Source organism: Salminus brasiliensis, chromosome 2 (assembly GCF_030463535.1).
Source record: "Salminus brasiliensis chromosome 2, fSalBra1.hap2, whole genome shotgun sequence".
NCBI lineage: Eukaryota > Metazoa > Chordata > Actinopteri > Characiformes > Bryconidae > Salminus > Salminus brasiliensis.
The window spans coordinates 4,430,025-4,442,913 of NC_132879.1; the positions used below are offsets into that span (position 1 = coordinate 4,430,025).

At 41.5% G+C, this 12,889-nt stretch overlaps 1 protein-coding gene across 3 annotated transcripts in view; it reads left to right on the plus strand.

The window, feature by feature from the left end:
* Window positions 1-12,889, plus strand: part of sfmbt2 (Scm like with four mbt domains 2) — a 67,855-nt gene that overhangs the window by 23,821 nt on the left and 31,145 nt on the right. For 2 of the 3 annotated variants that reach the window (XM_072674155.1, XM_072674157.1), the window contains exon 5: window positions 3,666-3,686. The exons of the other annotated variant lie outside the window; for it this stretch is intronic. In XM_072674155.1, coding sequence (XP_072530256.1) covers window positions 3,666-3,686 — 21 coding nt within the window. The remainder of the gene's footprint in view (window positions 1-3,665; window positions 3,687-12,889) is intronic. 3 annotated transcript variants of the gene reach the window in all.

The following is a 12,889-nucleotide window of genomic DNA, read 5'->3' on the forward strand; positions in this document are numbered from 1 at the left end:
TTTCAGGGATCAGGTGTGTTTAATGTCCACATGCATGCAGGACTATAGGACTATAGTAAATGATAGGAACCTGTTTACTGAAGTGTTACTGGTGGTGAAACGTGGCTCCTGTGTTTGCCCGAGATATTGAACACTACTCAAATTTCATGAAGCTTTTTAGAAAATGATGGATATTGACTATTGATTTGAAGTGGTGGGCTTGTGTTGGTCTCGGGGGATACATACAGATTGGGTAATTGGTAATCTAAATTATTTTAAGAAATAATAATAATGGAATTCAGATGTTGGGAGGTGGTAATAGGTGTGCGTACATCTTTATAGCTTTATAGATGTTTTTATGTAGTCAGTCAATCAGGACATCACTTCCTAAAATTCGAGCTTCAAGTCAGGCTCGTCTCGACCCGCCATCCCTCAAAATCCACGGAAAGCGCCCAGGCTTTTTTCTATCCTGGCTCCAAAGTGGTGGGATGAACTTCCCCTGGGTGTCCGAACGGCAAAGTTGCTCGCTGTCTTTTAACCCAGACTAAAGACCCTCCTCTTCTGAGAATACTTGGGCGAATAGAGCGAACAGAGTGGCCACCCTATTGACTTGTGTTTAGTAATGTCTAAACTTAGAGGATCTTTAAATTATTAGTCTATTCTAACTAGCTGAGGTTTTTCTTGAGTAAATAGCAAAGCACTTTTGTAAGTCGGTCTGGAGAAGAGCGTCTGCTAAATGCCTTAAATGTAAATGTAAATGGTTGGCTAATGTAGTCAAATGAACTAAATTACAGACAAAATGTAACTAAAACCTAAAAACTTCAACTAGCTACTAAACACTTTACTTATACAGGTAGAAAAAGTAGAAACCATAAAAAGTATAGGGCTAGTCTGCGGCTGTGATTTTAGCCTTTAGCTCAAGAAGCTAAAGAAAATTTAATTAAAACAGCGACAAAAACTACAAGACTTTAGTATCAACTAATAAATTACATATCTGAATCCTCCACCGGTTAGAGTAAACTCTGCTAGCTAAGTAAGCTAACAGGAAACCGGAGACACTGTTTGCCTGATAAGTTAAAAAAAAAAGGTGCACGTATTTGATAAGTTTGTAATACGCTGCAGATAATTGATTGGGTTTAAAACAGTGATGTTTTAATATGGAATTCAGATGTCGGGAGGTGGTTGTAGGTGTGTGTATATCGTGTATTTTATGTAGTCAGTCAGTCAGGACATCACATCACCTGTGTGACAACACAGTGACCTGAATAATCACAATAACCATTTCTCCACCAGTCCGTGTGAACTTGGCTAGCTAAGCAGGCTAACAGGAAAAAATAGACAGCAACGTATAGCACTGTATTTCTGGCCTGATTTCTGATGGTGTTTGAGAGAGTTGAATTAAAACAGCGAGAAAAAATACGAGACTTTAGTATCAACTAATACATAATTACATATTTGAATACCAATCTGAGTAACAGCTCCTCCATCGGTCAGAGTACACTCTGCTAGCAAAGCAAGCTAACAGGAAACCGGAGACACTATTTACCTGATAAGTTTGTAATACGCTGCAGATAACTGATTGGGTTTAAAACAGTGATGTTTTAATATGGAATTCAGATGTTGGGAGGTGGTGGTAGGTGTGTATATTGTGTATTTTTTGTAGTCAGTCAGCCAGGACTTAGCAATATAACATTCACATCTTAAACAGAGTGACCTGCATTTGAATCAGATTGCCCAGGAGAGAAAAGCTAGCGCTAGGAGTCTTGCCCAAGTACTCGGAGTCGAACCGTAGGCCATCACTGGGAAAATGGTGTTGTTATGCTACACCAACAGCGAGTCAGTCTGTGTCAGAAACCACATAATCAAGTCTATCAGAGATTACCGGACAACTCCACACTGTTTAATGCCAGAGCATGATGCTTTAGGCCTGCAGTTAGCGCCATGCTAATTGGTGGTCATAGGCTGCCAAAGGGAAGATATCTTTCCCATAGCTTTCCCAACCCTTTTGACAGTCACATGTTACGACACACTCTTAAAAATAAGGATGCTACACACGGTTCTTTGAGCTATGCATAGTAGAACCATTCTTGGTCCTATGAAGAACTGCGTCCTGTTCTTTAAAAGTGAAAGTGGTTCATGTGTGGCGTCACTTAAAGACCCTTTTGAGATTTTGAATTAGCTAGCAGCTAGCTGGTCTGTGTACAGAGCTGGTGAAGGAACTCTAGGCTGTTCAGTGAGTGAGTTGAGTTTGTGTCTGGGACATAGCATCAAGCTAAGGAACTATAATTTGGCGGAGGGACACGCTAACAGCAGTTATTTATTTATTTACTAAAGCAGTGGAAAGCTCAGGGTCACGTGGTATCGTGAAATAACTTCACGGCTTTACTTCAGTGCATTAGCTGGAACACGTAGCTGCCTTAGTGGCCACAGAACCCTTTTAATGAGCACCCTGAGAGGACCTACGTGTTTTTATATCAACAGCAGCCAGAATTACTCAGATTGTTTCTCATGCAAACTTTCAGAAGCCTTCAGGAGAGCTTCCACCTGCTGACGATGAAACCAGGTCGCAGGAGTTAGAGCTGAAGAGCATGTAATAAATATGCATTTCCTTCATTTATGAGCTTCCAACTGGGAATAAAGTGCAGTTCTGAGTCATAATTACCAGCTGAGTCACACACTTCCCATCTCCCGCTACACACTCGCGGTGTGATTTAGAAGTGAGCGCAGTGTTCCTGAAGTTCGTTCAGTACGTTAATGCACTGGTGATTAATATACTGAAGATCTGCAGAACCTATGGGCCCCATGCTGCCTAATACCAGGCGTGGGCTAAAGGGGCGCTAAGCCCCCCAGCATTGTGGAAGAACTGTGTTCTTTGAAATGATAGATGGTGTTGGTGCTCCATCCAGTACTTTTGGAAGGGATGATGATGAGGTGGGGTGGGGTGGGGTGGGCTGGTGATCATCATCCAACATCTTGACCTCATGAGCACTCTTGTCATGGAATGCAATCAAATCCTCACAGCAATGCTCCAGAATCAAGTAGAAAGGATAAACTCTTTCTTAATACATTTAGGTGTCCCAATACTTTTGTCTATATAGTGAATATGCCCGTGTGTGTGTGTATGTGTGTGTGTGTGTCTGCATATGGGTGTTACATTACGTCTGTGAGAACCTGTACACTTGATATGACACTTTGCCTGTGTTGATGCAAGGTTGTAAAGCTGTGTGTGTGTGTGTGTGTGTGTGTGTGTGTATGTGTGTGTGTTTCCACAGCTATAAATAACAGCTGTGTTTGTACTCCTGAGAACAAGGAGAGTGTTAGAAGCTCACAGACTAAAACACAGCCCTACACAAAGCTCACACTGATCATAATAATAATAATAATAATAAAGAAACTGCAGCTTCATTAGCGCATGATCAGGTCATTAGGCTGATTAGGCTGATTAGGGGTAACGAGTCTGAGTGTGTGTTATAGTGTGTGTTGAAGGCCTGATTACACCTGATTTACCCTCTGCACACACATTTACACTCGTCACACACACCAGTGGCCTTATGAAGTGTTATAATAGTGTGTATATGTGTGTGTGTGTGTGTGTGTGTGTGTGTGTGTGTGTGTGTGAGTGTGTGTGTGTGTTTAGCCTGTGTGTATTTGTTAGTCACCTGTGTTCCTGTCTGTTTGTTTCTCAGATAACGTTTACCTCAGAGCAGGTAAGCAGAGCTCTCTCTCTCTCACCTTGTGCCTCTTCCTCCCCCTCTCTCTCTCTCTCTCTCCTCTCCCTCCCTCTCCCTCTCTCTCTCTGTCTCTCTCACACACACACACACCCACACACACACACACACACACACACACAAACACACACTCTTTCAAGTGATGTCTTACCCTCACTATTTGCTAAAACAGGCTCTGTTCAGATTGGTCCACTCGTTAACTCAGTAACTCAGTAACTCGTTAACTCAGTAACTCGTTAACTCATTAACTCAGTAACTCGTTAACTCAGTAACTCCATCAGCATTTGCTACACAGTGAAGTGACTTGCGGACTCCAGGTTTAGAAACACCGCTTCATAAAAAAGTGGAGATGTTGAGGAGATGTTCCTCACTGGTGGAAGGGGAAGGGGGTCCCGTCCCTTTAAAAAAGAGCCAATCAGCTTGCTGGTTACGCTCAACCCTGATGTGGAGACAGTAGCCAGAACAAGCAAACAACTTCCTCAGTAGTAAAACTCTAGTGTACACCATCTTTTTGCAGTGCATTATGGGTGTTTGATAGTGAACTATTTAGGGAGTGAGATGATCGGTTGAGAAACAACACTAAAAAAAAATGACACTATATAGTGCACTACTAAATAAGGAGCGAATCTGAACACAGCCTCCCTCTCTCTCTCTCTCTCGCTCTCATTCTCTCTCGTTCTCTCTTTCTTTCTCTGCTCTTCCTTTGTCTCTCTCTCTCTCTCTCTTTCTGTCTACCATTCTTTCTTTCTCTGTCTCTCTCTCTGTCTCTCTCTCTCTCTCTCTCTCTCTTTCTGTCTACCATTCTTTCTCTCTCTGTCTCTCTCTCTCTTTCTGTCTACCATTCTTTCTTTCTCTGTCTCTCTCTCTGTCTCTCTCTGTCTCTCTCTCTCTCTCCCCCTGTCTCTCTCTCTGCTCTCTCTCTCTCTCTGTCTCTGTATGTCTCTCTATGTCTCTCTCTCTCTCTGTCTCTGTATGTCTCTCTCTCTCTGGCTCTCTCTCTATCTCTCTCTCTCTCCCCCTGTCTCTCTCTCTGTCTCTCTGTCTCTGTATGTCTCTCTATGTCTCTCTCTCCCTGTCTCTCTCTGTCTCTGTCTCTGTATGTCTCTGTATGTCTCTCTCTCTGTCTCTGTATGTCTCTCTATGTCTCTCTCTCTCTCTGCTCTCTCTCTCTCTCTCTCTCTCTCTCTCTTTCTCTGTATGTCTCTCTATGTCTCTCTCTCTCTGTCTCTGTATGTCTTTCTCTCTCTCTGCTCTCTCTCTCTCTCTTTCTCTCTCTCTCTCTCTCTGTCTCTGTATGTCTCTCTATGTCTCTCTCTCTCTCTCTCTGTCTCTGTATGTCTCTCTCTCTCTCTCTCTGCTCTCTCTCTCTCCCTCGCTGCTCTTCCTTCTCTCTCTTTTTTTCCTCCTCTCCTGTCTGAAGGAAGTGATCGCAGCAGTCGTGCTTTCCTGCATCACTCTGCATGCTTGGCTAATAGCTGCACTGAGTGTGCATGAGAGAGAGACCGAGAGGGAGAGAGAGAGGGAGGGAGATGGGGAGGGTGTGAATTTGTGTGTGTATCTGCATGGGTGTGTGTGTGTGAATTTGCATGCATGCTTGTAAGTGAAATATATGCTTAAAGTAGCTCATAGGTCAGATGGAAAGCAGCTTCAGCAGCTTTGTCTAGCAGGTTTCACAACACACACACACACACACACACACACACACACACACTTACTTACACACACACATATTCCTCTCACACTTTCACATACAGACACACACACACACACACCTTCTACTACTTTTTACTAAAAGGAAATATACACCACTGTTCAGAAGGTTGACCTCACATTTATTTGATGTTAATTAAAATAATAAAGAATATAAAACATAGAAAATAAAGGACTAGAGGGGTATAAAGCCCCCAGTATTGGGTATCAGAACTGTGTTCTCTGGAATAATGGACAGTGCATTATATATACATATCTGAGCCTCGACAGTAGATATTCATTGGTATAAAAAGCTGATTTGCATTTTGCTTAATGAGGAATGTGTGCTCTTCAGTTTGCCTGAAGGCTTCTACATTCCAACACAGCCTTCGAGTTCGTAGTTTTGAACATCTGAAGAAACCCTCTGAGTTTTCTCTTTCATTTTTAACGGGATGCACACAGCTACTGGATTTCCCTTATACGATAGAACTGTGCTCCTACAGAGTAGTTGCTCTGTAGCTCTGCAGTGAGAGTGTCTACCTGTAAAACTCTATATAACATTAGAATAAACCTGTATAAACATAAAGTTAGTGGTCAGTGAGAGTGTCTACCTGTAAAACTCTAAATAACATTAGAATAAACCCGTATAAACATAAAATGAGTGGTCAGTGAGAGTGTCTACCTGTAATTAACTCTATATAACATTAGAAAGAACCCAAATAAACATAAAGTCAGTGGTCAGTGAGAGTGTCTTCCTGTAATTAACTCTATATAACATTAGAATAAACCCAAATAAACATAAAGTCAGTGGTCAGTGAGAGTTTCTACCTGTAATTACCTCTATATAACATTAGAATGAACCCAAATAAACATAAAGTCAGTGATCTGTGAGAGTGTCTACCTGTAATTACCTCTATATAACATTAGAATGAACCCAAATAAACATAAAGTCAGTGGTCAGTGAGAGTGTCTACCTGTAATTAACTCTATATAACATTAGAAAGAACCCAAATAAACATAAAGTCAGTGGTCAGTGAGAGTGTCTACCTGTAATTAACTCTCTATAACATTAGAATAAACCCAAATAAACATAAAGTCAGTGATCTGTGAGAGTGTCTACCTGTAATTCACTCTATGTAACATTAGAATAAACCCAAATAAACATAAAGGCAGTGGTCAGTGAGAGTGTCTACCTGTAATTAACTTTATATAACATTAGAATAAACCCAAATAAACATAAAGTCAGTGGTCAGTGACAGTGTCTACCTGTAATTCACTCTATGTAACATTAGAATAAACCCAAATAAACATAAAGTCAGTGGTCAGTGAGAGTGTCTACCTGTAAAACTCTATATAACATTAGAATAAACCCAAATAAACATAAAGTCAGTGTTAAGTGGAGTGTCTACCTGTAAAAAAGGGCTGGGTAGGGATCTTCTGGGTGAACATCCAGACACTGTATGGACTCCTTGAGTTCCACCAGCAGCTCACCTGATTGACCTGAATTAATGAAGGACTGATTAGATGAACTTGGTGCTGGATGGGTTTGTTTCTGTGTTTGTTCTGATGTCCGTGTTTTTTACTTACTTATGTAAGGTGCACGTATTTGTCACTGTACAGTGTACAGCGAAATGTGTCCTCCGCATTTAACCCATCTGGTAGTGAACACACACTCACACACACTCACACACACACACATGTGTTAGGGGCAGTGAGTACACACACACACCCAGAGCAGTGGGCAGCCAACTCCAGCGCCCGGGGAGCAGAGAGGGTAAAGGGACTTGCTCAAGGGCCCAACAGTGGCAGCTTGCCAAGCCCAGGAATCGAACCCACAACCCTGTTATCGATATCCCGGCACTCTAACCGCTGAGCCACCACTGCCACTGTTTGATGTGCACAGATAAACAGCTTCACATATCATTTTCTCAGACGCGTTTTGGAAGATGTTTACGCTGTTCTCCAGCTTTGATGGTCTAAAGCTGAAAGTGGGGGGACTGTTACTCTTCCTCTTTGACTGGGTGCTGCTATTAGAACGGGCTACGTTTGGTAGAACTGCCGCTCTCTATCAAAACAGTGGAGAAGAGTGTAATTACAGTGATTTTAATTTTAGGGAGCTGTAGAAGCTTAGTGCTTGTAACACTTTCATCTCACATAAAAGCAGAGAATTTGAGTAATTATCAGGCTTTGTTGAAAGGCTTGTGGGATTTTCTGGAAGGCAATAGCAATTCATTCATTCAGACAAATGATGGATTAAATGCAAAACAGCTCTGCTTTGATGGAAAGTCTGTTTCATGCTTTAACCCATAGAAGTCCAACATTTCTTGCTATTTATTCAAATGTAAGTAATTTTGTATGTAATGTAATACATTTATTTAATAGCACTTTTTAAATATATTTTTTATGAAGCAGATATGCAAGTCAACCAGCCGGTTGACTTGCCCATTTACGGTAGTTCTAGGCATGAACTATCATGAAAACAGTTCAGACCCTAATAAAAAACATCAGAGCCAGACTATAATCTAGTCTAGTGTGCTACATTAAACATGGACGAATGTTTCCATTCCTTCAGTTAGGGCCTTATTAACTCTATCTATATGTCTGCAGTGTAATGTATATAGCTACCTACTTTTCCAGATAGCCGTAGCTATAGCTATTTAACGCACAGTGCTCTTTAGTGAGGCTCAACTATGATGGCTGGGGCAGAAATATGATGTTTGAAAAGGAAATGGCTTTAAAGATATGCCAGTCTTTTAGTGGCAAATACTGTTTACCCTAACTGGGCAGCTCAACCGAGTGGTCACACATGCTTTTCTGGGTAACATAAGAGATACATTTTGTTGTTGTTACGGGGCACACTTGCTCTTTTTTCGGTTTCAGACAACGGTATCCAGTTTTGCCATTCTTTTTTTGCATTACACGCTCTATTCAATGAGAGGAATAAGGTCAAACAGCCGAAGATGGGCCTATGGTGCCTGTTGAAGGCTTAAATTCACGGGGGGCAGTTTTCACGTTTTGCAAGTCTGGCAAAACTTTCTTCCTTCAGTTTTTATGAGGATCCGAAACCATCTGAATCAAATATGCAAAAGTGAAATAAGTCTGTGAATACTTCTGCCACAGCATTTTACACTGCAGCTATCACACACACATACACACACACACACCCTGACATTGGACCCCAGGTTAATCTGGTCGATATCTTCTGAATGTGTTGTTGTTGTGAGCTAATGTGATGAAGTGATCTCGCTCCACTTCAAGCGGGTGGATCGCTCAGCCTGACCAGAGCGCTTAGCTGCTACGGGGGTTGTTGCCATGGAGATGCCCGCGCTCTCCCGCTGGCGCGCTACTTAAGTGATTAGCGCACACACACTCGTGCTGGGGAGATTACACGCTGTGAGTCGCAGCGCCATTCTGGGACAGGAAGGCGCACACGCGCACACTCCCACACACACCCACGCGCACACCCTCACAAGCCCAAATTTTGGTTGCTGTAGCTGTTGAGTTTGCGCTTGTGTGTGTGTGTGTGTGTGTGTGTGTGTGTGTGTGTGTGTGTGACGTAGTTGATTGCAGTTTTGCACGCTTGCTTAAACACAGTTTTAGAAACGCTGCGCTCAAAGCGGTGGGCTGAGGAGATATTGAGATCTTTTAAATATGGACACCTAAAACCACAGCAGTCTAGACCAAGATACGAGGCCTACAGTCCCTCAGATTCATGAGGTGTGCTAATGATGTGGAAGTCTATGTTGACTCTGGATTGAGGTAGTTGGTATATCGCAGTCCTGAAGGATGTACCTGGTGGCGGGTCTACACAGTCTACATCAGCACAGTTAGATTTAAATACTAATTAAAATATGAATTAAATTTGATTATTCAGACAAATGATGGATTAAATGCAAAAAGCTTTGATGGAAAGTCTGTTTCATGCTTTAACTTGTAGAAAACCACCATTCCTTGCTATGTTATTCAAATGGAAGTAAAAAAATAATTTATTTAATAGCACATTTAAACCCACACTGCTGGCACCCCTCAAAGAACCACGTAAAGCACCTGTATTTTAAAGAGTGCATAAAGAATTTGTCCTAATAAAGACACACATATATGATCTGCAATCTGTAATATTTATTTTATTTAATAGAATAATTTAATCTTGTATGGCTTGACGCCACATTTACTATTTTATTTTTCTGTTTCTTTTATTTTATTGTTTTTATTCCTGTTACACTGTTTATCATTATAATCTGTTGTGGAGGATGGGTCCCTCTTTTGAGTCTTGGTTCCTCTCAAAGTTTCCTCCTCTCACAACATTTGTTGTAAAAAGCCTATAGAAATAAAACTGAATTAATTTGAATAATATGACAAACCGAACAAGCAAGTAAACAAACCCTTATGACAGAAATAAGGAATAAGAAATACTGCACAAGACATTTTGTGTAAAAACCAGGAGCTAAATTAGTATATGTGGATATACACATCTGTGCAGAATCTTAGAGAAGGAAACCTACTATCACTCATGATAGTTTGTACATGTTCACCCCAGGCGGAATATATGAAGCTGTATTATATTGTAGTATATATAGTAGTATATTATATGTAGTATATTATATATGTGGAATCTGGTGTTCTTTACATTGTGGTGGTGGTGACTAACTTTCACCACTAGAAATGCTCCAAAATGACTTGCTATCTTTGATTTCCATTGAAAGTTAAGAAGGCTTTTTTTTACTTCTCCTGTAAAGACTGTATAATGGAGATACGAGTGTATTATAATACAATATTTAATAGAATATACAGTTCAGTACGATATACAGTATAATGGAGATACGAGTGTATAATATTTAATAGAATATAAAGTTCTGTACAATATACAGTATAATGGAGATACAAGTGTAATATATTTAATAGAATATACAGTTCAGTACAATATACAGTATAATGGAGATACGAGTGTATTATATTTAACAGAATATACAGTTCAGTACAATATACATTATAATGGAGATACGAGTGTATTATATTTAATAGAATATACAGTTCAGTACAATATACAGTATAATGGAGATACGAGTGTATTAAAATGCAATATTTAATAGAATATACAGTTCAGTACAATATACTGTATAATGGAGATACGAGTGTATTATATTTAATAGAATATACAGTTCAGTACAATATACAGTATAATGGAGATACGAGTGTATTATATTTAATAGAATATAAAGTTCTGTACAATATACAGTATAATATTGTATTATTCTGTAAAATAGTGGAACACAGTTCTTCCACTGCTCCACAGCTCAATGCTTGAGGGGGGGGGGGGGGGGGGTGGCTTAATACCCCTGTAGCCCACACCTATAATAGGTTCATGTTGACCTGCTTCAGAGAGTCCTATTCTGTTGGCAGTACTTCTCTACAGGGCCTAGACAAGCTGTATGTGTCTGTGTCAGCAATGGGTGCAACCTAAAGGAGCTAAATGCATTCCTCAGAAGGGGTGTTCACAAACATTTGGACATGTATATGTGTTTAAGGGTGTTTAATCACCTTCAAAATCACTCTGCAGTGCTTTTCTTAAGGTCCAGAATGGATCTATTGGTTCGTCCGCGAGCTGACTTCAGTCGGCCTGTCCGATCATTTCGCCGTTATCGTAAAAGTCAAGGCAGCACATCAGCCAATGTCAAAATAGGCCTCCTGGGTAATTTTCCTGTTCCAAAGAGTCTGACATTTCCTTTTCATATTTCCCACCACCACTGCTGTATGACAGTTTAATCTTTGCCCTTTCTATTGATAGGCGGCGTTTAACCACCAGTGAATGGCCGTTAAACAATAGGCGGCCTATCGGCCCCTCTAGACCCCCAGTGATTGCAGCTGGCACTCGTTCCTCCTCCTGAATCAATCCACTGAACCATTTCTGTCCCAACAGTACAAGTCATTTTATTTTTGCCTCCCTCAGTCCGTTGTAAGAGCTGCGATTACGCGAGTGAGAAAATCGCCATTAAATCTGACCTCACTGTTTAGAGAAGAGTTGTTGCAGGATATGCAAATTTTGTTTTACATAATGAATATTTACGTTAGGGTGTCCCCTGTGCAGTGGCGGAGGAGATTGAGGTTGTGTGTGTGTTGGGGAGGGGGGGGGGGGGGTGATGGCAAATGCGTTTCACTCTGAATTATGCATTTATTGCCGTCTCCAACAAGCACCCCCCCCACAGCCGGAGGCTCGGAGAATAAAAATAAACAAATGCCATAATGGGTTTCATGCAAACTTGGAGAAAAACAGCAGAATGTGACAGGGAGGCGTAATGGCAGGCGTAATGGCAATTGTAGTCAGAGCATAATGGCTAAACGCCAATCAGGATGAATGAAAGCGATGTTGAAATACGCTTTCTAATTCTGGCACAGTAACAGTGAGGAACACAAGGCATGATGGATAAAAGAATGCTCTGCATTGTTGTTGTTGTTTTTTCCATCAAATGAGATGTTCTTAGTAAAAGACCTACAGATTCAGAATAGATACATATAATAGAATCCAGTGGCAACATGCTGAACCACTGGAGCACCTTGTATCTCTAAACAGCAGCTTTACAGGGGAAGCAAAAACGTGTCTTAGCTTTCAATGGAAGTCAGTGAAAAAAGGTCATTTGGGAGCATTTCTGTTGATCCATTCAGCATTGAGAACTCACTGTTCACTCCTCCTACAGAAGCTCGAAGCCTTGGTGTAGTCCTGGATGATCAGTTATCGTTCTCAGGTCATGTTGCAAACGTAACTCGGTCCTGCAGATTTCTCCTCTACAACATCCGGAGAATTCGACCCCTCCTCTCTAGAGAGTCGACCAGGTGCTCGTTCAGTCTCTCGTCACTTCAAGACTTGACTACTGCAGCTTTCTTCTGGCTTTCTGTCTTCCTTTGTGCACCATCAGGCCCCTGTAACTGATCCAGAATGCGGCGGCACGGGTCGTCTTCAACGTTTCTGAGTTCAGCCATGTTCAGCTCCTCCTCTGCTGCTGCGTTCTCTCTTCACTGGCTTCTTGTAGCTGCTGCCCAGGTCATTAGATTCAGTCCCCTGACGCTGGCCTACAAAGCCAAGAACGGACCAGCCAGCCACTCCGTACTTGATGGCGATGGTCAAAAGCCGATCCGCACCAAGAGCCCGGCTCAGCTCGACCCGCCGTCCCTTAAGATCCACGGAAGATGAGCGTCCAGGCTTTTTTCTGTCCTGCATCGAACTTCCCCTGGGTGTCCAAACAGTCGCTCGCTGTCTTCAAACCCGGACTGAAGACCCTCTGAGAGTACTTGGGTGAATAGTAGAGTACTATGGTCTCCATATTGACTTGTGTTTAGTTTCTAAGCATAAAGGTATCTTTAAATTTTAGTCTAGTCAAACTAGGTGAGGTTTTTCTTGAGTAAACAGTGAAGCATGTTTGTAAGTCGCTCTGGAGAAGAGCATCTGTTAAATGCCGTAAATGTAAATGAAATGAAATCTGGACAAAACGCCAAGAACA